The 26,302-nt window shown below is 43.8% G+C and overlaps 1 protein-coding gene across 1 annotated transcript in view; it reads right to left on the bottom strand.

Annotated features, from left to right (window-relative positions):
* Positions 1 to 26,302, bottom strand: part of foxn3 (forkhead box N3) — an 83,286-nt gene that overhangs the window by 1,558 nt on the left and 55,426 nt on the right. Inside the window, exons 3-4 of the mRNA XM_066675671.1 lie at positions 15,700 to 15,836; positions 575 to 642 (exon numbers count right to left, since the gene is read on the bottom strand). Of these exons, the coding sequence (XP_066531768.1) occupies positions 575 to 642; positions 15,700 to 15,836 (205 nt within the window). The remainder of the gene's footprint in view (positions 1 to 574; positions 643 to 15,699; positions 15,837 to 26,302) is intronic.

Genomic DNA, 26,302 nt, shown 5'->3' with positions numbered 1-26,302 from the left:
CTCTCACTCCTCCCATACAATAGTCATATATCAAGTTCTGCTTTCTGCACTGCCTTTTACTGCGGTTAGAGCCAGAATACAGATGAACTGGTCAAATGACAATTGCACAACGATGATTTATACATAAGCTCCTTTCTGAATGCGTGCTGATAGCTCGGAATTGAAATGGAGAGGAGAAATTCCACTGGATTACAGTACGAAAACGAACTGGAGAAAAATGATGGGGAAATGTTTGCCAGAATCCAAAAAAAAAGAAAAAATGTCAAAAAAAAATTTGAAAAAGGAGGCAAGCAAAATGGATTGCGATTTGGAGCAGACTCTTTTAAAACCAGAACAAACATAAAATACACCCACTGCACTAATTCCTTTAAGAAGAAGCTAGGTGCATGAAAACGAGCCTTTTGTGGAAGGACAGGCTTGTCTAAGAAGCATGTAAATAAAACCAATATTTCTTGTTTTAACCGTTTGGAAAAGAATCACAGATACAGTTCAGGTGTAACAGATCCAAACAAGCAGCCCACAGAAGAGAGAGAGAGAGAGAGAGAGAGAGAGAGTTAATGACAGTTTATATTACCTTGTAGGAGGACTCCCTTATTTTTTCTGTAGAAGGGGCTTCCTGGCCAAATTGGAGGACTGGACATGCTGGAGAGGAGGAAAAAAAATAAATATTATCAATATCCAATATCATTAACATTTAAAAATATAATTCCTAATTTAAAATAACACCCTACTGCATTGGATTATGTGGTTTTAGACGAATAGTAGCCTTTATAGAAATGACAACAGCATGGAATTTGTATGACATTAATTCATTCATTCATCTTCTGTAACTTCTTCACACAGATTAGGGTCTTGGTGGGTCAGAAGCCCACATTTACTCAGTCACCTACACACACACACACACACACACACACACACACACACACACACGAACTCTGGTTGTCAGTGGTTGTTTGAAGAAATGTGCTTCATGTCTTGAAAAAAATTGCTGGCGCAATAGGTAGATGTCGCAGTCACACAGCTCCAGGGACCTCGAGGTTGTGGGTTCAATTCCCGCTCCGGGTGACTGTCTGTGAGGAGTGTGGTGTGTTCTGTGACTGTCTGTGAGGAGTGTGGTGTGTTCTCTCTGTGTCTGCGTGGTTTTTCTCTCTCTGTCTCCGGGTGCTCCGGTTTCCTCCCACAGTCCAAAAACAAATGTTGGTAGGTGGATTGGGGACTCAAAAGTGACTGTAGGTGTGAGTGTGTTAGTGAATGTCTACCCATCTACTTATCCAAACTAGCCACAATACCTTTAAAAAAAGGGTACCATTGTGGGTATCAAACACAGGTGCACTGGACATACGAGCAGAACGGCAAATAAACAGCATGACGCACTGAGAGGTTAGCTGCAAACCAGTTTCACTTTTTTAACCACATCATTAAGAAGCGACGGTTAACCACATGGAGCGGTTTGCAATGTTTTGACACGATCTTACCATAAGCCGGTCATTATATTATATTTCAAAATGGACCCTTAGCAGCGTTAATCATTGCTTTTACTGAGTGAAATGACAAGCTTTGCTGATGTGTTCGCCTGCAGAAGCGGAGCATAAGGCTGCACAGTGGGACACTCTTCAGACTGAATTACACCCTGCATTGGTCAGACTATTGTACAGAAATGAACTCAACATTCAGGAAGACTGAGTCAGCTCGGAGCGGCCTCCGTCTCTGCGGAAAATGACATGTTTCTTCTGCCGTGTTTGTAAAGTAGCTGGAAAAATAGGTAGATCATGTTCGTGATGTGCATTTTAAATAATTGGGGTTATGATTTGTTGTGTTTGGAGGCTGTCATTAATGGAAACAGAGTCTGTCTCACAGCGCTTACAAAAAAAAAAAAAAGCAGCAATGGTTTATTATTTTTTCCAGAGAAAATGGGGTCAACAGGCTTAATGGAAGACTGCAGATGTGGAGGTATCACTGCCATAATTAGGGACAAGTGGCAGCTTGACCAGGCCTGTTCTCTTTCTCTCTTTTCTCTACAACCTCTCGTTCCCAGTGGAGGCATCCTGAGCAGATAACACACAGACGTTGGCCCTGTGATGTTCCCTCTTCTTAATCTTCTTATAGTATATTAACTAATTGAGAATTAGAACAAACAGAGGCAAAGGCACGAGGCTTTGAGTGTATTTGTCTACAGGAGGCGTGTAAAAGCTGCAGTTCACACACGTCAGAGTGCGTTCAGCTCTTCATCACACCGCTCCGGTCTCACTGAACCCAACCTGCCGGCATCTAACCCTCACTAATCTTCTATTTCAGCCTGTCACGTTGCCAAAATGTAACCTGACACTTCCCAATAATTCAGCGTGAGGGATAATAGCGTGTCTCCATTCCTTTATTTCTACTTTAATTACAACCTTCGTCTGAACGTCTATCTGATTTTTTTCTCTTCTTCTTCTTCTTCATTTTTTTGGAGAATGATTAAAACAAATCTTAGCGCAGCTCAGACACAGCTTGAGACGGACAACTTCATTAGCATACTAGTCGCCTAGCAACTAAAACATCTCCAACTTTTTAAATTCAGGATCCTTTCTATTCTTGTACCTGAAAACAGGTGTGGATCCAGTTATTATTTCTTTATTATTATTTTTTTTTTGCAGTTAACTAAATCCTCACATCTTGGAGTACTGTAGTATCTACAGGATACAGTCTAAGGATCTGTCTAACCTGATCTGAGCAATCTGGAGTGCAGGGCTGATAGGCAGGGGCAGTAATTAGGAGGCATTTCCCTGAAAGGTTGAAAACACAGAATACAGCCACTGTTTTGTGGATTGTATTATATACATATACATTAATGTATACATAAATATATACATATACATATACATTAATGGAGGCCTTAAAGGAACACTAGGTAAGATTTGGTACTTTTGCTCAAGGGCTCCTCGTTTCCTACCCTCCCCCAAACGTCATATAGTGCAGTTTCTGCAGTGCTGAGCCCAGAGTAGCAACGACAGAGACTTGATTCTCCCTATTACAGGTCAGTGAAACATCCCAATTAAATTGAAGCTGTAACTTTAAGGCAAAAATATTACCTAGTGTCCAGTGGTGTGTAGGTAGATGCATCAGTAGACCTTAGGTCTTCAGGTTCTGGACTGAAGGCCATCTATGTTAGCTCAACTACCAGCTGATATTAGAGAAACAATAGCCACGGCCAGTCACTGCTATTCGACCATGTGTTACCGCGCCTGTTAGAGTTTACACTGAGAAATGCTGGAGTATTCCATCATTCGAGACAGGTGTTAAATCATATCTTCTATCAAGGAAAACTCAGCATCTCCTGGTTTGACTTTCCAACGTCCTCTGTGTGTGCTGGCCTCTGTGCACTAAGCTCAGCAAAGCGCTGCTGTTGATTTAAGCAATGCACTCACCCCTGCCTCTACTGCTGAAATAGAGGCTGCTCTGTCAGCTGAGGTATGAGGCCAAGCCTCGGTTCCCTGAGGTGCTGAGTTCACCATGTCGCCACCATCTCTCTCTCTCTCTCTCTCTCTCTCTCTCTCTCTCTCTCTCTCTTTCACAAACACACACACAGCTTACACTCCAAACGCACATATGCTTTGCATCAGGTTACATCCAGGCTATGTGTTTCCATGGACACCCCATGCCCCATGATAGACGACCCAAGTCCTTTTTTAATCAGCAGCAAGGACAAAAAATGCAAACAGCTTTTTATTGTTATTACGCTCCCTCCGTGCTATGAGCATCATAAACGGGAATGGGTTCTGGAGCTGCAATTATTTGGCCCCTGCTTTTGACAGTAAAATTTTACACATTTAGAAGAGAGAACAATGAAACTGCTAGTAATGGAATCCATGCCTGTGCTCTATGATACAGAGGGCTATTGTTGGCCCGAGAAATGTATCCTAGGGCTGGAGTGAGTGACACCAGAGCCCTTTCCAGCTGTAGCCAATAGAGGGTGGATGGAGAGGGTCGAGAGGAACGCTCAAGCTGTCCACATCTGTATCTGCACCTGTCTAAGCCGCACCTGTAGGACAGAAAATGACTCAGAGCCCTAAGATCACCTAATCAAACAATAACCGGAATCTCGACCTGCTGTTTCTGAAACGTTCACCGCAGAAACAGTGATGATGCAGAAGTTGATCTGGTTTCTGAGGTTTAAATTAATGTCCATTTCATTCATTATCTGTAAGCGCTTATGTAATTCAGAGTTGCGGTGGGTCCGGAGCCTACCTGGAATCATTGGGCGCAAGGTGGAACACACCCTGGTGGGGGCGCTAGTCCTTCAGAGGGCAACACACACTCACACCGATGGCCACTTTCGAGTTGCCAATCCACCTACCTGCCAATCCTTTTTTGATTGTTTGCAACTTGCGCAAATTAGCGAAGGCCCCATCGTCTCAAGTTAAAAACCCTTGCAGCGCCACAGTATCATGAACCAAACTTTGAAGCAGAAGACTGAAAAAGTAACATATATTGATGTTTTTATACTGTCTAGTACTCATTTAAACTTCCCCAAACACACCAGTACACTCTAAAAGTTCCTTACTATTCCACTCCACCTTAAAAAAAATTACGTAGTTACTTCCAAGCCCTAAGTTGGGTTCTTCATAGTTTCAGTTTCACCTTAAATGCTGTCCCGATATTCACACAATCACACTACTGCATCATTTAAAGTGACACAACGCTGCAAGCTGGAGAATAAACAGCTATGTTTGCTTCTTTTTTTCTATTCCACCTTAAGTGCTGCAGCTGTGCAGCTCATAGAGTTCAGGTATATATATCACCATGACAACACAATCGCAAGGTGGCAGCTGTAGTTCCTGATCGGCTTCTCATGCAGTGATTACTGGGAAAGTGAGAGGCTGGTGCCAGCATTATGTGAATCTCCACTGTGGCATTCAAACAACCGTTTTGTTTACAATAGCTGCACAGAACAATTTTCTCATAAAAAAAGTTTTAAACAGAACACTATGCGAAAAATCTAGTTTTGCCAAAAAAGGAGATGGTTTTTGCACAGGCGTAAACTACGGTGACACGTCTGGGGTGGGGTTGGGGGGGGGGTCCTTTACACCTTTATTTGCTACTCATGGGAAAACACGGGAATTTGTGTTTTAATTCAACCGAGAACTTACATTTACATTTCGGCATTGCTGTTTGAGATGAGGGGTAGGTACATGAGCTTTGTCTGACGTAAACAAGGACTACTGACGTGCAGACTGACCAATTAAATGTTTACAGAGAAGGTTATGATTTTAGGCTACTTCACCACGCCCCCTTCTCACTCAAGCGAACCAATCGGAGTAGGGGAGGGCGGGATTAGTTTGTGAACGAAACGCTTCTCGAAATTCTATGTAAACTAAAAAAAAGAGGACATGTCCAGGTAAAAGAGGACGTCTGGTCACCCTACGTAAACGTAGACTAAAATTAGCGATAGCCTAACACTGCATTCAAGTTAGCATTAGTGCATTTAGCAGATTTTTATATCGTTTCCTTAAGCCACGTTCCATTTACACCGCTATTACACCGCACTGGGTAAATAATCCTTTTGGCTTCTTTTATAAATATCACAGCACAGTAATTTATGTTGCAGTTTCTTCATGTCATCTTTAGTGTTGTGAAAATATGTTACCTTCATGTTATTAAGAGACTGTTAAGCTTGTAGATCAAATGACAGAAAGTCCATTTTTGCAGAAAAGAACTTGGGCCGTGTCGTAATCGAAAATATTGGTTCAAAAATACCCCAAAATGATAGGGAGTGAATTGACAGCTTCTCTAGAACTGTCCTCTCGTGCCTTTGCAGGTCACTTCTGGGGCCAGGCTTTGGAAGGTAAAAGCTGGGGGCCTGGTACTAAGCTGCCTCCGTGCATCACATGTTGAAAGAAACTCGTAAGTGGTGGGCAAGGGGAGATTTAGGAAACTCATTCCTCCTGTAGCAATTTTAATACAGTCCTGATGCAGGAGTTTTATTGGTGAGGAGATGTGATAAATGCTTCATTATAAAGGTCCCCTTGAGAAACTCCTCCACTCCCAGCAGAGCTTTAGAAGCTCACTACGCTGGAAGGCAGGGTTTTTATTGAGGTGAGTGACATAAACATATCACTAAATCACTGATTGGTTCTGTGATATACCAGTCATCACAAGAAATCTGCAAGAAGTCAGTGGGATTCTGCTTCAGCAACTGCTCCTTGGCTTCTTCTATAAATACATTTATGGGTTTTCCAGACTATTGTTCATGTTAATCACCCGTATGTTACAGATGTGGCAGACACAGATTAGACTGGAAAACACCACAGCATTCCTTTGCCACTGAGTATGGAAGCCAAGCCTTGTGTTTGAACGAGTACTGCAGGAGCTCAAGCCCCAAACCAACAGAACATTTTAGAAAATGTTAACATTCGCGTTAACCGCCGGACACCAGAGGGGCCGGCATTCTTCTGCTCTTGGGTTTCTGCTTTTTTCACGCGAACCTCATGTGCCATTGGCAGAAGCCGTGCTGGGTGTACGCCCCAGCTATTTTTAACACTCCCCTGCTCTGTGGATTGAGCCCGTTAATGCAACCCACTTCGAAGGAACAGCGTGTCTCACCGACTCGAGCAGGACCGCCGAATTAATTTCCAAACAAAAGCCCAGCTCCCCTTTACTTGATTCCATAATCTCATTTCAAATCCTATTGCCCACTACTTTCTCGTTTTTACCCCTGCAATCGCAATCCTCTTTAACTAATCTAGAGACTAATTGGTGCCAGCACTGCTTCTACCCCACTCCTTCGTGTTTTACTTTTGTTTCCGACTAGAGCTGCTGCGGCTTTCTCTCCCGAGCTCGCCGCTCACAATGGGGCCATTCTTGAGGCCGGAGGCGCTGTGGACACTGCACACAATTAGTGGAAGGAATTTCGGAGCAGAATCTTTGCAAACTTGGGAGGAGGACACTCCCAAAGATGAGAAATCACCCAGGGGTGCACTCTGGACCCTCCTCGAACTTTAATCTGACCTCGAAAGATGTCTGAATGAGCAAAACGGTACCATGAAAACAACTTGTAACTTCATTAAGAAGGTTCTGACCTTGGCTCACCTTCTCCCTTCACAACACTCTAAAGGTGCTCGAAAGTTCACCGGAGAAATGCAGGCATCCAAAACATAAGGAGACCGGAGCTAAAGGCTGTGTCTCGTGGAGGACTCGGATTCACGGAACCAGCTGGAGTCTTTTCCATGGACCTTTCACAGGAAAAAGAGGCGGGCTGTTGACAAACTTCCAAAAGAACAAAAAAGCCCCAAAGAACAATAAATCTACAGAGACACGCTCCCATTCACTGCTTACCAGCACCCACAAAAGAGCCGTTACACTTCCCCTCTCTGTCTAATTCATCCAGGGGAAGATGGGAGAAAAAAAAAAACACACACACACCCCCCCCCCCACCACTGAGTTTATATAAGGAAACAATTGATCCAGTGCAGAGTTTCATTCTGTGAATGCTAAACACAAAAATCCCTATTGATTTCACATCTATGAAACTGAATACGAAAAAAATTTGTTCTTTTCAGCATTTATGGCAGCGTGAAATGTGATCTGTGCAGGCCAATCAGTCCACAGCTGCCGAGGAGCTCATGTAGGAGCCGTGTCCTTGACTATGAGAGGAGAAGAGAAGTGAAGAGAAGTAAAGAGAAGAGAGGAGATGAGCAGAAGGTCGAGTGTGGGCACACTGGGGAGATCCTGTGCTGGATATAAAAGCTCTATCATTTAACAAGGCCATTTCTATAAGGCTGTATGTGGAGGGCTGCAGTTTAGTGCTTCTGAGGGACCAAGGCAAGATGGGAGGAGACCCACACACACACAGGGATGTAGTCCAGACTTCTGAAAGCCTACAGGAAAGTCTTGCACTTGCCCTGAGAGGGAACAGGGAACAAACACAAACACAAAACCAGGCAAAAAGCGTTTGTACGCTAATGATGTGATTTATTTGGTTTATTTTTTTCAGCTTTTCTTCTTTGCCCAGAGCACAGAAAGGACAGCTATTCAACATGAGCTGTAGGTCTGTTTTAGTGAACCCCCTCGCCCCTCCCACCCCCTCTTTTCTTTCTACTCTTTCAATTCATGGAGTCCCATTTAAAATTAATCTCCTAAAGCTACTGGACCTCCAGTTGTCATCTCCGATAATTCACGCATCCGTGAATTTTTATGAAGACAGACAAAAGCAGGTACAGAAAAACCCTAAAATAGGCTGGAAGCCATCTGCTGTTGCCATGGAGAGTTGCGTGTTGCCAGGGCGATAGCGTATTTCTCTAGCGCTAATGGCCTGTCCTTTTGCCAGGCAACAAATAGCCCAGTGATGCAACTGCACCTGTCTAGGCTACGTGTTACCATGGAGGCGTTCCTGTTGCCATGACGACCATCACGCTAATAACCTTGCAAGGGCAAACATGCAGTAGGACTCAGAGGGCCCAGCTGTTCCACCTGTTCTCCCTCTCTCTCTCTCTCTCTCTCTCTCTCTGAACTGTTAGTGTGTTAAGGAATGTGGATTTGTCTGGGCCTGCATTACACTGTTCCCTCTCTCCTTCTGTTTCTCTTCACTTTCTCTGTCTCCGTCTCATCTGTCCTTTTCTCTTTCACCTTCTTATGGTCGCTTTCTTTCTCTCTTTCTATGTTTCTGTCTCCTTCTCTGTCCCTCTTTCTATTTCTCCCCCTCATGCTCTCTCTGTACCTCCCTCCCTCCCTCCCTCTCTCTCTCTCTCTCTCTCTCTCTCACTCTCTGTACTTTCCTCTTTCCACAGAGCTGGCAGAGCGCACAGGGCCAGAGGGCCGAAGGGTGGCTGCGTGCCCAAACACAAGCGCAGCGAAGAAACAAATAGCATTTTTAATTTCGTTTACTCTCCATATTAATCTCCATCTACTGAACATGAGGAGGGCTCAGCGGCTTCAGTGATCAAATCCCAAATCCGTGTGCACGGCTCCCCGGCTGAAACCCACCTTTTCCTACCGCTGTTATTGTCGTGTGATTTCTCCGCTGTGAGAAAAATAAACCCAGGGCCCATTTGAAGCTGATCAAAAAGAGTGAAGGAGCAGAGAGTGGACGCGTGTGACTCAGCTGATTTGTGTGAACCCGCGGAATGCTATAAAAAGCTCCATTCTGCTTCCTGTGAGCCGCAGTGGCCAGATAAACACTTTATTACACGCTGCTACATGCAGATCCACCATCTGGCCCGAGAGCAGGAGAGGAAGCCGAGCCACAGTGTGTCCCCACACACACACACACACACACACACACACACACACACACACTAAAAAAACAACCTCTAAAAAGTGCATTAGCATGATAGACAAACATACACAATCCCAAAAACAAGTGCGCTTTGTACAAACATCCCCCGAGCTCAGCAAACGTGATAAACCCCTGTAAAGAGCAAAGGGCTGTGTCTCTGTTCAGCAGAGGGCTTTCAGTGGGTTCTTCAGCTTAAGTCTAATTAGGAGTGGGCAACTGGAGAATGCAGAATCAATATTGCGATAAATTACACAACACTAAGCTTTTAGTATTACATTAATGTTTTCACCAGTACTTTAACAACTTAGATCCACCTTAAAAATGATAGTTACCAGGCTGCCTTATTAATGCCTTGACAGATAAATAATCAGTGGGTCGTTCTCAAAACCTAGTGAGCTGCCTAGGTAAGTACTGACTGCATAGACAGCTGTTTAAAGGCTAAGCACCAGCGATATGAAAGAGTCAAACAAATAAATACAGTGGAGTTTGAGTTCCTAACTTGTGTTTATTGATAGTCAGAAAACATGTTATTTCTTACTAATTGAAGGAATAAGGTTTAAAAGACCATTGGTCCCCCCCCCCCCCTTCGCCTGTTTTAGTTGGTGTTAGTTAACGTTAGCTTGACTCGCTAAACTCGGTGGCTCAGATTATACTCGGCTACATAGCTGCATTACGGAGGTTTATAGTGTCGGATGAATTCGAGTTCGACTTCGATCACATTTACAAGAATAACGGTACCTCTACATTTGAGTTTAGCTTATTGCTAGGCTATTGTCATGAATAATGTTGGTTATTTAGCTAGATACTGTCATAACAGTCAGTCATAACGGTGTTTTACCGCGGCGTTGTTCAGCTGTTGTCCACCAGTGACGTCACGGTCGCGTTCAAGAATTTCCGTAGAGAGCTCGGGTTTTTCCGTCAATTTAATAAAATTGTCAGTTTTAAAGCAAATTAAGCTGCTATTTTCATTTTAATTCACACTTATATCTGTCAGTAACTACAATAATGTGAAATATTCATGGAGGTCCATTAAGTGGTGCTTAGCCTTTACGTAGCATTCTAACGGTCGCCTGTCCTCAGGCAGATTATTGAGACGCTCTAGTTAGAGAGCGATTGCGTTAAGGCTTGTTCCCGCCCACTGCATGCAATGTGGTTGTTGCCTATGTGTCGGGAGCGTGCACACTGTGATGTAAAATGCTCTCTAGTTAGAGAGCTCAGTAGGTTTTGGGGCAGACCCAGTGTCTATTTCTCTTACTGTTAGAAGTTAATTTAAAAAATAAAATTTAAGACAACATTTAAAAAACATTTACTCTTTCTGCAGTGTTAATTTTAAGAGTGTATATATATATTTTACACTTTTATAAAATGTGGCTGAACTGGTGCCTCATGACTGTTCCACATTCAAACCACAAATAAAATACTGAATACTTTATAAATACACCCTGAAATCCTCAAAACATCTTTAAGTTTTTTTGATGTTATATTTTGGGCACACTGTCCACTCCAAAGACAACGAGTGGACAAGGGCTGGGAATCAGGGGCTGTGTGATTGTGATGGTCCCAGCCAAAAACCAAAGACCAAAGTCTGACCTGCTATTGATGACTGTCCAATGGCCTTCACAAAGAGGCGAGAGAGAGAGAGAGAGAGAGAGAGAGAGAGAGAGAGAGAGAGAGAGAGAGAGAGAGAGAATAAAGAGAAAGAGAGAGTCTCAGAGAGAATGACAAATATATACTGTATACAAAAAGAGTGAAACAGAGAGAGAGAGAGAGAGAGAGAGACAAAGATAGAAATAATAGAGAGAGAGAGAGAGAGAGAGAGAGAGAGAGAGTCTCAGTGAGAATGACAAATATATACTGTATACAAAAAGAGTGAAACACAGAGAGAGAGAGAGAGAGAGAGAAATATAGAAATAAGAGAGAGAGTCTCAGAGAGAATGACACATTTACAAAAAGAGTGAAACAGAGAGAGAGAGAGAGTCTCAGAGAGAATGACAAATATATACTGTATACAAAAAGAGTGAAACACAGAGAGAGAGAGAGAGAGAGAGAGAGAGAGAGAAATATAGAAATAAGAGAGTCTCAGAGAGAATGACACATTTACAAAAAGAGTGAAACAGAGAGAGAGAGAGAGTCTCAGAGAGAATGACAAATATATACTGTATACAAAAAGAGTGAAACAGAGAGAGAGAGAGAGAGAGAGAGAGAGAAATAATAGAGAGAAAGAGAGAGAGAGAAATAAAAGAGAGAAAGAGAGAGTCTCAGAGAGAATGACACATTTACAAAAAGAGTGAAACAGAGAGAGAGAGAGAGAGAGAGAGAGAGAGAAAGATAGAAATAATAGAGAGAGAGAGAGAGAAAGAGAGAGAGAGAGAGTCTCAGTGAGAATGACAAATATATACTGTATACAAAAAGAGTGAAACACAGACAGAGAGAGAGAGAGAGAGAGAAATAATAGAGAGAAAGAGAGAGAGAGAAATAAAAGAGAGAAAAAGAGAGAAATAAAAGAGAGAGTCTCAGAAAGAAGGACAAAGATATACTGTATACAAAAAGAGTGAAACACAGAGAGAGACAGAAAGATAAAGAAATGAGAGAGAGAGAGAGAGGGCATCAGAGACAGGTTCAGAAAGAGAGTTCTCTACCTCAAGAATATGTAAGAAACCTTTTCAGACTCATAATCTCGACCAGTGTAGCTTTTCTAACTCAGACTAACTCCACACTCCTTTCTGCGGAGCCACAGTGGTGGAAATATATAATTCAAGCCTTTTCTTCCTGAGAAACATTTCTATGTTGCAAAATTCAGCCAGAATGTGCAGCTTCACTTCCTGCAGCACTTCACCTAGGTAGTGACTTTTTAGCAGGCGACCTGATTGAGCGCAGCTTCATGAAGCTGCAGGGACTTTTGCACTGACGCTGCAACAGTGTGCTGGCACTGAGGGTTTTTTCCCTACTGCTGAGCACCGAAAACTGGAGCAGTGTGAATGCAACTCAGATGACAGGATGATAAATAAAAACATAACAATACAAAGCACAAACTCTTCCACAAACACTCACTCGGCTCTTTTCTTATTCAAAGCTACTTTCCTCCTCTAATCCCATATCTGTCAAAAAGTGCCAGTTGGCATGGCAACAACAGAGACAACAGTGATAGGCTGAATGAGTTCACATCATCTATATATGTTTTTCTTGTATGTGAGTAGGTTTCCTCCCACAGTCTAAAATAAATTTGTTTGTAGATTGGTTAGTGGTGTGAAACTGTGTGAGTGACTGGGTGAGTGTGTGAAACTGTCTACTGATGTGAGTGTGAGTGACTGGGTGAGTGTGTGAGTGACTGGGTGAGTGTGTGAAACTGCCCACTGATGTGAATTTGAGTGACTGGGTGAGTGTGCAAAATTGTCCACAAGTGTGAGTGTAAGTGACTCGATGAGTGTGTGAAACTGTCCACAGGTGTGATTGGGGGAGTGTGTGAATTTGTCCACCTGTGTGTGTGTGTGAGTGACTAGGTGAAGGTCTGAAACTGTCCACTGGTGTAAGTGTGTGAAACTGTCCACTGATGTGAGTGTGAGTGTGTGAGTGACTGGGTGAGTGTGTGAAACTGTTCACTAGTGTGAGTGTGAGTGACTGGATGAGTGTGTGAAACTGTCCACAGGTGTGAGTGTGAGTGACTGGGTGAGTGTGCAAAATTGTCCACAAGTGTGAATGTAAGTGACTGGGTGAGTGTGTGAAACTGTTCACTAGTGTGAGTGTGAGTGACTGGATGAGTGTGTGAAACTGTCCACAGGTGTGAGTGTAAGTGACTGGGTGAGTGTGTGAAACTGTTCACTAGTGTGAGTGTGAGTGACTGGGTGAGTGTGTGAAACTGTCCACAAGTGTGAGTGTGAGTGACTGGGTGAGTGTGTGAAACTGTCCACAGGTGTGATTGGGTGAGTGTGTGAAACTGTTCACAGGTGTGAGTGTGTGTGACTGGGAGAGTGTGTGAAACTGTCCACTGGTGTGAGTGTGTGAGTGACTGGGTGAGTGTGTGAAACTGTCCACTGATGTGAGTGTGAGTGACTGGGTGAGTGTGCGAAATTGTCCACAAGTGTGAATGTAAGTGACTGGGTGAGTGTGTGAAACTGTTCACTAGTGTGAGTGTGAGTGACTGGATGAGTGTGTGAAACTGTCCACAGGTGTGAGTGTGAGTGACTGGGTGAGTGTGCGAAATTGTCCACAAGTGTGAATGTGAGTGACTGGGTGAGTGTGTGAAACTGTTCACTAGTGTGAGTGTGAGTGACTGGATGAGTGTGTGAAACTGTCCACAGGTGTGAGTGTAAGTGACTGGGTGAGTGTGTGAAACTGTTCACTAGTGTGAGTGACTGGGTGAGTGTGTGAAACTGTCCACAAGTGTGAGTGTGAGTGACTGGGTGAGTGTGTGAAACTGTCCACAGGTGTGATTGGGTGAGTGTGTGAAACTGTTCACAGGTGTGAGTGTGTGTGACTGGGAGAGTGTGTGAAACTGTCCACAGGTGTGAGTGTGTGTGACTGGGTGAGTGTGTGAAACTGTCCACTGATGTGAGTGTAAGTGACTGGGTGAGTGTGTGAAACTGTCCACAGGTGTGATAGGGTGAGTGTGTGAAACTGTCCACTGGTGTGAGTGTGTGAGTGACTGGGTGAGTGTGTGAAACTGTCCACAGGTGTGAGTGTGAGAGTGACTAGGTGAGTGTGTGAAACTGTTCACTAGTGTGAGTGTGAGTGACTGGATGAGTGTGTGAAACTGTCCACAGGTGTGAGTGTAAGTGACTGGGTGAGTGTGTGAAACTGTCCACAAGTGTGAGTGTGTGAAACTGTCCACAGGTGTGATTGGGTGAGTGTGTGAAACTGTTCACAGGTGTGAGTGTGTGTGACTGGGTGAGTGTGTGAAACTGTCCACAGGTGTGAGTGTGTGTGACTGGGTGAGTGTGTGAAACTGTCCACTGATGTGAGTGTAAGTGACTGGGTGAGTGTGTGAAACTGTCCACAGGTGTGATAGGGTGAGTGTGTGAAACTGTCCACTGGTGTGAGTGTGTGAGTGACTGGGTGAGTGTGTGAAACTGTCCACAGGTGTGAGTGTGAGAGTGACTAGGTGAGTGTGTGAAACTGTTCACTAGTGTGAGTGTAAGTGACTGGGTGAGTGTGTGAAACTGTCCACAGGTGTGAGTGTGACTGGGTGAGTGTGTGAAACTGTCCACTGATGTGAGTGTGTGTGACTGGGTGAGTGTCTGAAACTGTCCACTGATGTGAGTGTAAGTGACTGGGTGAGTGTGTGAAACTGTCCACAGGTGTGATAGGGTGAGTGTGTGAAACTGTCCACTGGTGTGAGTGTGTGAGTGACTGGGTGAGTGTGTGAAACTGTCCACAGGTGTGAGTGTGAGAGTGACTAGGTGAGTGTGTGAAACTGTTCACTAGTGTGAGTGTAAGTGACTGGGTGAGTGTGTGAAACTGTCCACAGGTGTGAGTGTGACTGGGTGAGTGTGTGAAACTGTCCACTGATGTGAGTGTGAGTGACTGGGTGAGTGTCTGAAACTGTCCACAGGTGTGAGTGTGAGAGTGACTGGGTGAGTGTGTGAAACTGTTCACTAGAGTGAGTGTAAGTGACTGGGTGAGTGTGTGAAACTGTCCACTGATGTGAGTGTGAGTGTGTGAATTTGTCCACCTGTGTGTGTGTGATTGACTAGGTGAGTGTGTGAAATTGTCCAGAGGCGTGAGTGTGAGTCTGTAAGTAACTGAGTGTTTGACAGCCTGTGATAGATGGGTGACCTGTCCAATGTGTAATTTGCACCCACTGATGACTGAATGAATGTGTAAGTGAATGAATGCATGAAGCTGTATACATTTGTATTCATTTACTATGATTAACATTTTGAAATATATATATATATTTGACAATGCACCCTAACTTTACACTGTACAGAAATCTGCAGCCTACATGACCTCCTCTACATCTCAAACAACCCTCCACTCATGCCCCCTCCCCTCACCCCACCACCCCTCCCTCCAGAGTCGTAACTGGAGCTGTCTGATGTGATTCAGCCTCTTTAGGAACACCTATCTCCATTTCCTCTCTCCAGCCACCCAACTGCCTGCCCATTTGTTCCATATCCTTTGTTAAGGATGATATGCCAGTTTAGGTTTTACAGTAAAGCAATTATTCTGTCTTGCACAGTCGAGTGGCTGGGAGCGTGCGGACCTGTTAGCTGGATCTAAATGAAATGAAGCGGCGAGGCAGCAACAGCGGCAGCTCAGAAAGCCCAGCGCCGGGCGGCTCTCTGACAGCTCCACTCAGCCTTTCTCTGCCTGCAGACATGGGCGCTAACACGGGCCGTTAGCACACGCACACCAGAGAGAGACAGAGGAATGAGAGAGAGAAAGAGAATGAGAGAGATCGGGGGAGAGGTATGAGGATCGATAACGCCAGCCAGGCACTTGCTTACCTTTGATATGCCTGAGGAGAGGTGGGAGGTGTGGTGAACACTTGGGAGTAGGGATGATAAGGCGTTTTCTTCAGCGCCTGGATGAGATTGTGTCTGTATTCTGGGTCTATGCACCACAGGGAGCCCTTACCGATACTCTGCAGAGAGAGAGAGAGAGACAGAAAAGTACAAACACAATCCAGTCAGGATGGACTCGCTGCTTCAGCAACATCTCGACAAGAGGCCAAGTCTAAAGAGAAGTGGAGTAGAGGAATGTGAGGTCAGAAGTGGTCAAGCTTTCTAGGTTTTTCTTTTGAAGATCAAGTAACAGTAACTTCCACAGACCCGATACGGAATATTGTTCCTGAAAACATTCCGAACTACAGTGTTATTGTCAGACTCAATAGCAGCAGCATTCAGAGTCATTGTGTGGTTTTTTCTTTTCTTTTTTGTGATTATCGACTGTAAAATAGCAGCTCTCACCTTCGATTTGTGGTTCTAGGAAAGATCTTTCATTGCAACAGATCCTATGCATTATACAACCATTCTTTAGTTTTCAGAAGGGGCTTCAAATCCTTTAAAGAACCATCTGTTGAAAAGATCTTCGGGAAATAAAGTGTTTACTATAAAATGTCACTTCAAAAGAACTGTTCCTAGCTCCTTTTTTTAAAGACAGCATAGAAATGTGTAGAGGAATTTGTGGTCAGTAATGCTCATATTTTTTTGTATTTTTTTTTAAACTACACCAGGGACATTTGTTGGAGGTTGGCATTATCACATATTCCTTGAGGAAATCTTTGGCATATGGTTCTTTGGGAATTTAAAAAATAGTCAAGACCTCTAAAGTGTGGTCAGAAATGGTCAAGCTTTCTACACTGGCAACTACAATTACTCATAACGTTGTTGGAAAAGCTCTGAGGGTGATTTACAGAATTAAATGGGAGCCATTTGTGACCACATATAGAGGGTTACGTGAGTTTCCTTAGATGGTGGTGTATGTTAGAGATTGACATGTGTAGAGCAATAGCCACCATTATTCAGTTATACAGTTCTATTACATGCTACTAATTTAACCCCAGCTTCTTTATTACATTATTGATGACAACAAGCTACAACCACAATTTTACAGAGCTACATTGTTTTCACTGTATTCTTTTACTTGATGAAACTTAAGCTAAAACTCACATGCTCTAACTGTATTTCTGGAGCACACTAACACCACCAGACAGACTTCCATCTTCACCCGAGGACAGTCTAAAGAGAAGCCCAGAAGTGGTTAGAGGAATGTGTGGTCAGGGTTGGTCAAATTTCTTTGTTTTTTGTTGTTCATTTATTCCCATATGTATCCAACACCCAATAACAGTTGTTATTCCAGGCTCAATAGCAGTTGCAGAAACAATATATAAGGCTATTGTTGGGGTTTGAGTGCCATTAGAGATGAACCGCACTCTTAAAAGCAACACTGTAAAAAATGTCTTGTAAATTTTACAGTAAAATACTGGCAGCAGAGTTCCCAGCCATTTACCGTATTTTTACAGTATGTCACTGTAATTGAGTAATACAATAATTTACTGTAAATACTGTGATTTACAATAAAATACTGCTAGCAGAGTTCCCAGGCATTTACCGTATTTTTACAGGAACACTATTGTATTTCAAATTTACAGCATATTACTGTAATTGAATAATACAATAATTTACTGTAAATACTGCGATTTACAGTAAAATACTGATAGCAGAGTTCTCAGCCATTTACCGTATTTTTTTACAGGAACACTACTGTATTTCAAATTTACAGCATGTCACTGTAATTGAGTAATACTGTAATTTACTGTAAATACTGTGATTTACAGTAAAATACTGATAGAGTTCCCAGCCATTTACCGTATTTCTACAGGAACACTACTGTATTTCAGATTTACAGCATATTACTGTAATTGAGTAATACAATAATTTACTGTAAATACTGCGATTTACAATAAAATACTGTAGCAGATTTGCTGTAAATTTACAGCAATTTTTTACAGTGAAGGGTTCTCAAATGAGTCTTGGCCTGAATGTACCGTACTGGACAGTTCACAAAATCTCACACTCGTGCACAACAACAAAGAACCAACTGGAAGGTGCTTTAGGGAACCAAAAGTGGTTCGTCCATACCGCAGTTCAACATTGTGTTGTGTACTGATAAGAGTGAGGTTCATAAATAAGTAATAATCAGAGTTTTTGTTTCGTAGGTCCAGTAACTGCATCTCCTTAATGCCCATAACATTTACATTAACGGCTCTTGGCAGAGACCCTCGTCCAGTTTTATGTTTTGGAGTCCTGCCCAAGGACTCTTATTAGAATAATGTGCTGTTCCTTTCCCAGCTAAGGAATTGAAGCCTAGTCCACAGTGGAGGGCAGCAGTGTTAGCCACTGTACTATACCAATCTCTACTCTCTGTTTTTACAAACTCAGTAAGACAGGATAAGCTCTTAAGGCAGCATTCGGTGAGATTTGTTAGAGCTGGAGGGCTATTAGGGCTAAAGCAATCACACAAGCAAGTCTGGAAGCGTAAAGCTGATTTGTGATGTTCATTTTTCTTATAAAATGTAATTATCATCACATATTCAAACTCACTCCTCTTCAACAGTCTGAGCCAACGCATTTACGTCCCAGACACCATCATCAGCTATGATAAGGATGTTTATGAAATGCAATTATGTGCTATTTCAAGAGCATAGTATTCATATGCAGTTTCTATTCCTCGGTAGTTGACTTTCTGAGTGGAAAAGTGGAGCTCAAAATGAAAGTCTTATGAACAAGTCAAAGACACGATTACATTCTTCGCAATCCACTATGAAAAACTCAGGACGCATCAAGCCTGCAGCGTGAGCAACCCCTGAAAAAAAGAGGCTCTAAAAATTTGCTGCCTGAAGCTTTAATAAACCCTAGCGTCTCAGCCAAAGCGTGCCATGTGAGCATCCCTCAGCCGTTCCGTCCTCTGCTGTGTCCGAGACAGCAGCCACTTTCACTGTCACTCAAAACGTCACAGAGGGTCCGTCACCAGGCTGAGCCTTTGAGACATGTGAAGTACCCTCAAACGACACGACAGATCCCAATTTCGCCATTAGGCCTAACTGCTTAGGTTAATGATGTGCAATAGCAGTGAGATAAGGCAGATTCCTCTCCATGTGGCGCTGTGGCCTTCCTACTGGAGAAAAATGAAATGAAACAAAACACTAAACTAGATCACCATCAAGAAAATAACAAGACTCTCCAGACCTGTTCCACAGACTCATCAGTTTCTAAACGGAGATGGGTGAGGATGCATTTGAGGGATGAAATCCTTTTGCAGATAGATCTGATGCTAAATGAAGAAACAGCAAACTGCCACTCTAATTAAGATCACACGAGACTGGACTCCTGACATGTAATACATTTATTGATTAGGGCTTCGCCTCCACATTTAACCCATCTGTGGAATGAACACACCCACCCACAAACACGAGTGCACTAGGCGCTGTAAGCACAACAACAGCCGGAGTGGTGAGCAGCCATCCCAGTGCCCAGGGAGCAATTGAGGATTAGGTGCCTTGCTCAAGGGTAGCTCAGCCATGAATGTTGAAGGGAAAGAGTTCTTCCTGCACTTCCTCCACCCGCATTTCTTAGATTTCCAAGATATTGTCCCATGATTTGTCAGTCACAGACCAAAGGTCTAGAAAAATGATATTAATTTGTGCTCTATCCAGGTTGTGTTGCTGCTTGGAGTGCAGTAATTTTGTGTAGGCTCTGGACCCCCTGTGACCCTGATTACGTGTTGCTTTTCAACCACACGTGTCCGACTCTACAGGACTCAACACGCTTAAAGGTTGTCACTTTCCAACGGGCAGGGTTCCCCCACAAAATGGAGCCAGTGATGTTGCAAAACTCAGGAATCAGCTTTGAAAATCGCAATAACGATGATGGTGAAGTTAGGCGCTTTTTACTCATCGTGTATTCGCGTATTGTTTTTGTGACTGAACATGGCTCCACGCCCCAGTTCTCAAAGATCGGTTTGTTGCACGTTATACTGGAAATTTTTGTCAGCCATCAGCCCAAGAGCATTCAAGCCTCTTCAAAACACCTCACGGTAAAGTTACGAGCTGCCGTTGTTTGTCCGACTAATAATAAACGTGAAAGCGGCTGTACCTTAAGAGATTTTCCAAGCGGCGAGTTTGTGCTGGATTTGAATGAGCTCTGTATTTTGTGGTGATTGAATTGGCTTTGGCCAATCAGCGCTCTGCAGGGTTTACACGTCACCATTTAGTACCTACTCGGCACGGTTGGAACCCAGAGGGAGCTGGGACTGAAAACGTACCCGGTTCCAGGGACTAGGGACCAGATTTTGCCAGTGGCGAGTCGAGTAGAGTCGTGCAGGTTCCATGCAGTGAAAAAGCGCCAAACGTGAAGCAGATACCGAAGCTGAATGAATGAATGAATAAAGTGCTAAATGGTACGGAAGGGAATTATAATGTGTTTAAGTGGAGTGTGCATTATTTCTGCTTTCCAGGCTTTTTAAAGCATCAATGATGTCTTCATATTCTTCTGCCAATTTGATGACTGACACCAATTTTATTAAAAAATAAATAAATAAACAAACAAACAAAAACACCCACATACTCGCCATGCCACTTGTGGCCTAGAAGAATAACAATAACTCCGATTTTCACACCACCTGCTCCAATCATGGCTTTTCTAAATCACTGACTTACTGCTGGCTAAGACACTGTGTTTGATTAAATGTGAGAAAACAGTGAAAGTGATGCTAAACCATCAGAGGGAGATCACAACCTGCAGAAAAAATTCAACTGAATGAAAAGCCACCTCACTTAATATTCCATCTTTCCCAGATGGAAAGGTCTTTTTAGCAGAGAACCCCATTTCCTCCAGAAGCAGTAAATGCACGTATTTTTAGATCAAACCGACACTGTCTGCGTAATTAACTTGTCAACTTTCCATCAGCATGTTTTAAACCATATCTGGCCTTAATGCAGGGGCACACGACACCATGAAATTCAATCCAAAAACATGGCGTTTGGACAAATTGCTGTGTGCAAACATTGGGAGGGAAGGAAATGGGGGAAAACTGTAGAAGCATGAAAAAAAGGAACACATGGGAAAGTCGAAGAGGAAGAGGTCCTTCAGGAATGTGTGGAAGAAGAACCATAACAGAAAGAAAAGGGGAAGAAACAAACCAGAAGCCAATAGAAAACTAGTGCTAATCTTCAGAGGGTGTCTTTCCGCAGGGGAAGAGATAAAGCTCCTCATGTAGTGTGGAAGGCTAAAGTATTGGCACATGCATCTTTGTCTCCAGTCACTGGGTAAAAATTGTCAGGATTAAACAAAGACAATCAATTCTAATTACCAAAGTATCATAAATCGAGAGCCACACGCCCTGGAGGAAAAACTACACCGGGGGAACTTCGAGAAGTCAATTTCTTTTGAGATCACTCCTTAATGATTTCAGTTGCTTTTAAGATCTTTAAGGGGTGTGAGGTTTGCATGAAAAGACACTTAATGGTTTTTTTTATTATTATTATTATTTAATAATACCTGATATTCCACAATGTAATGTAACACAATAATTAACATGTGCACCAATGATATTGTGGACGGCAATGTAGTTTCACCTGAGTGTAGTTGTTGTACAGAAGTTCTGAGTGTTTAAAACAATGTGAGTCCACTTTCTTACATACTGTCGACAATGAAGGACACTTTTGAGTCACCATCCTCCTACCAACGTGTGTTTTTGGACTGTGGGAGGAAACCGGAGCACCCGGAGGAAACCCACGCAGACACAGAGAGAACACACCACACTGCTCACAGACAGTCACCCGGAGGAAACCCACGCAGACACAGGGAGAACACACCACACTCCTCACAGACAGTCACCCGGAGGAAACCCACGCACACACAGGGAGAACACACCACACTCCTCACAGACAGTCACCCGGAGGAAACCCACGCAGACACAGGGAGAACACACCACACTCCTCACAGACAGTCACCCGGAGGAAACCCACGCAGACACAGGGAGAACACACCACACTCCTCACAGACAGTCACCCGGAGGAAACCCACGCAGACACAGGGAGAACACACCACACTGCTCACAGACAGTCACCCGGAGGAAACCCACGCAGACACAGGGAGAACACACCACACTGCTCACAGACAGTCACCCGGAGGAAACCCACGCAGACACAGGGAGAACACACCACACTCCTCACAGACAGTCACCCGGAGGAAACCCACGCAGACACAGGGAGAACACACCACACTCCTCACAGACAGTCACCCGGAGGAAACCCACGCAGACACAGGGAGAACACACCACACTCCTCACAGACAGTCACCAGGAGCAGGAATCGAACCCACAACCTCCAGGTCCCTGGAGCTGTGTGACTGCGACACTAACCTACTGCACCACCGTGCCGCCCTGTGTAAATAACCATTATCATAAAATGTCTAATAATACAGCATCTTTTAATGAATATTCAGATAAAATTATAATGATGCATTAATTCATGATATCAAAACAGAAATAAGCATTACTAAATGATTAGGTAATGTCACCATTAATCTCTAAGTAATGATAAGTAGGAAGAACTGCCATTACCCAGCATTCCATTCAGATTTTGTAAAATCCTAATCAGTAACATAACAGATGTAAATACAAGTGTACTGGATGCATGAATGAGATCTAATTTACCTAGACACTTAAAAGCTTTAGTGCTGCTGTTCCCAACCCCATAGAACTCATTATATCCTTGTTTATGTTTATATTATGCATTTATAATTGTCTGAAATTCTAATATGATATAAAATCTTGCCCACCCACGACTGACTTGTTTCCCCCTGTAAACTACTCATTACAGCGACATTAAATTTTAGATCAGCGTATGCCTTGAAGCAACACACGAAATGTCAATTGCTTAGTTTCCACCCCACCCCCCACCCCCAAGAAAAACCCTTAGTCTGACTCAAAATGTGTGTGCACATTAGAGTGTGCGTTTGTGTGTGTGTATGTGTGTGCGCCCAAGTCGTAAAACTTCCAGCAAAGACACGGCCGTCCCTGGAGTGTATGATATTACCACCATGTGAGGCATCGGATTATTCATATTTGCCTCCCACAGAAGTGGTTGCTCTGGTCTAAATTTCCAAATGTTCCGTAATCAGGGAAAATCAATAGGTTTTAGAGCACTTTCCCTCTGATTTATTTCCATCTCCTGACAGCTGCTGTGTCGGCCTGAAGGCCAGCTCAATGGCACGAGTCAATAGAGTCTCCAATCAGAAAGCAGAAAAAAGAGAGGAGAGAGCTAAGTCGAGAGAGAGAGAGAGAGAGAGAGAGAGAGAGAGAGAGAGAGAGAAACACTTGGATTACACCGGTCTCCTAGGCAACTGGCAATGGTGGAGTATATAAAGGCTGTTTGATAGTCTTGGCAGTGGAATGGTTCATTCTCGCTAAGAACCGTGGGCCTCTGAAGGCGCTACACTCCATCATAACCAATACAGTTAATCCTATCAGCTCCCATGCAAAATGAAAGGCCTGGCATTATGAGCACCCCCCAAAGCCCCCTCCCCGCCATCCTCATCCGCGCCGTCCCCTAAAAACACTGAAATAAGGAATTGCGAGACTGAAAGTTGGATTCTGGAGGCTCTGGTTAGAGAACGACCGGCTGATATTCCTACATTCAGATTCTTTAATTACATTCTTTTATTTCCTTTATTCTACAATTAGCCGCACAAAGGAAACCATTCAGCTCGGACTGCTCTGCACTTTGTCGGCCGCCCTCGACAGTCAGCAATCCATCATATCAATTGGACAGAGCGCTGATTTCCTAAATTAAGTCCATTATGGCTTTCTTGGAAAAGCAATCTATAAGAACGGCGTGACCCACCCCAGCACAGCTTGGATAAATCAAGGTGTCTGAAATAACATCACTGCCCTGGTCTCTAAAGCCCTCTAGTCATCATCCGCTAATAGGTAACTGGCTAACTCATCACCCTCATCTTTTTCATTATGTTTTGTGGCTGAAATCAAATCACAGACAAACACGGCCCTCTCCACGCATAGGCACGGTGACCCCTATCCTCGCCGGCCCAATATCCAGCTCAATGCCATTAACAAGGCAGGGGTTTAGCGAGCAGGGCGGGTATAAAGTGCCCTTCAGACATCAGAGATCATTCCTGTGATTTCTTTACTGAAAAGGAACCTTAAACGTTCAGAGCAGATGTGCAGGAAAGCAGCACGACCCTTCCTCACCTTCAGAAGCACTCAGTGAAACACAAAGGTCACAGGGTTCAGATGCCTCTCTCTTCCGTCAGTGACCGGGACGGGGGGGGGGAGTTTCTCCACTCATTTAACCACTCCAACAAATCATCCCTGTCATATCAAAACACAGCAATTCCATTTTTATGTGGGGTTTTTTTAATTATTATTTTATTTGACCACAAGCTGCCCTCATGAAAGTTTGATGGTAAATGAACCAATAGAAACACGTTAATAAAATATTTTATTAGTAAAAACATTAAAATTAAGTCCTTTTTTAATTCTCTTGTAAAAATATTCATGTTAGATTCTTGTTATGACTGTGACTGAGCTCTGAGCTGAAAAACGGAGCAGAAATGTGTTTTTGTAAATCATATATATATAAATAAATAAATAAAACATCGCTTTGCGACGGTTGGCTTCACGGGAGAATCAGGCATTCACTGTCCTCATGGTGCTCTATGGGAGTAGGTAAACTGACTGAGCATCCCAATCTCTCACACCTATGGGCAACATATAGTGGCCGATCAACCTAAAGTGCATGTCTTTGGACTGTAGGAGGAGACCGAAGTATCCGGAGGAAACCCACACAAGCACAGGGAGAACATGCAAACTCCACACAGAACGGCCCGGGCCGGGAATCGAACCCGGATCGTCTTGCTGTGAGTGTTTAAATGAATTGTTGAATGAATTTAAACACTGAACTGACCTGGACCTAAGCTCTAGTTCGATGAAAAGAAAAGCGCATGAGCAAAAAATGGTTTGTTAATTACCTACAGTGTGTAATCCTAATTAAAGAGGAATCCCTTCCAGAGGCTGCAGCCTTCCTGAGGACAGCGGGGACACAAAAGTAAGCGATGACATGATAAACAGAGACAAGGCCAGCTCCCTCAGCTCTGCCTGTGCCGGAAGGATGCCCAGGACTGGGTGTGTGAGTCAGTAAGTGCATGTGTGTGTGTGTGAGCATGTGTATGTGCCCATAGCGCAGGGCAGCCAGATCGAGTCCTGCTGAGAAACAGTCCCTCTAAATCACACACGCAGGAGCCTCCATGGTCTCTCTTGGCGTGAGCACACCATGTTTATTCTGACACGCTCGCCGCATGCTGGGATTATACGCAAGCAATATGGCCACCCCCAGCAGCTCAGCAAAGAGCCAACAGCATGAGAACCCTCATCGTGATCACGTTTCTGAGTCAAATTCATCAGGTTCAACTACTGCATCAAACAGCAGACTTGCAAACGAATGCAGTGATATGACCACGTGTTTCACACTGATGAGTGTTGCAGTGCAGTCTAACCCACGTGGCCTTCGCATTGCACTGTGTCAAGGTTTTCTGTATTTTCCAGTGTGTAAGCGTGTGAAGATGAGGGTCTAGTGCTGGCTGTTCTGTCTCTGAAAGGTCATCTAAAGGAGGGGCCTCTAGGAGTTCCTGTGGAGGTAAAATTCTGTCAATCCTCTCCTTAAAAGATTAACATATAAACAAAGGCGTTTAAAGTGTAAAAGCCTGGAAGCTACACTTTACTCCTGCTGCTGGCCTTAAAGAGGACCCAGCAGGGATGGGGAAAAAAAAGTTGTAAACACACATGCACAGACACACACACACACAATTTGAAGCAGTTTTGTTGTGCTGTGATAAACAGTGGCATGGTGCAAACACAGTGCAAACAGATCCATTTCAAACTTTAAAGTTCGGACGGCTTGATGGAAGGGTCTGTGCTACTAAAGCCCCATTTATACTTCTGTGTCGAACCTACGCCGTAACCTGGCACGCACCTTTCAGAAATGTAAAAACGCGGTGTGTCGACGCAGACTGCAACGACTGTGATTGGTCAGTAGTCAGACGGACATTGTTTATATTGAACCGAAGAAGTACAGGAACATGAACTCCACTCCTCCACACACAGAGACCACAGAAAGCAGCAAATTCATAGTGAGAGATTTCCTCAGACATGGTGTGGACGTTAGCGATGAATAAAGATGTTGAATCCAGAGTACGTGGGAAAAACATGCCGGCTTTGTATTTGTTTCTTTCCTGGCACCTCATGTAAACTACGTTCGGTCCGTACAACGACATACTCCCTAAATATTAATTCATTAATTCATTCATTATCTGTAAGTGCTTATCCAGTTCAGGGTCGCGGTGGGTCCAGAGCCTACCTGGAATCATTGGGCGCAAGGCGGGAATACACCCTGGAGGGGGCGCCAGTCCTTCACAGGGCAACACAGACACACATTCAATCACACACTCACACCTACGGACACTTTTGAGTCGCCAATCCACCTACCAACGTGTGTTTTTGGACTGTGGGAGGAAACCGGAGCACCCGGAG

The sequence above is a fragment of the Hoplias malabaricus genome, chromosome 1 (assembly GCF_029633855.1).
Source record: "Hoplias malabaricus isolate fHopMal1 chromosome 1, fHopMal1.hap1, whole genome shotgun sequence".
Lineage (NCBI taxonomy): Eukaryota > Metazoa > Chordata > Actinopteri > Characiformes > Erythrinidae > Hoplias > Hoplias malabaricus.
Note: the sequence above shows the minus strand (reverse complement) of the source record. Positions and strands in the feature narration are given on the sequence as shown.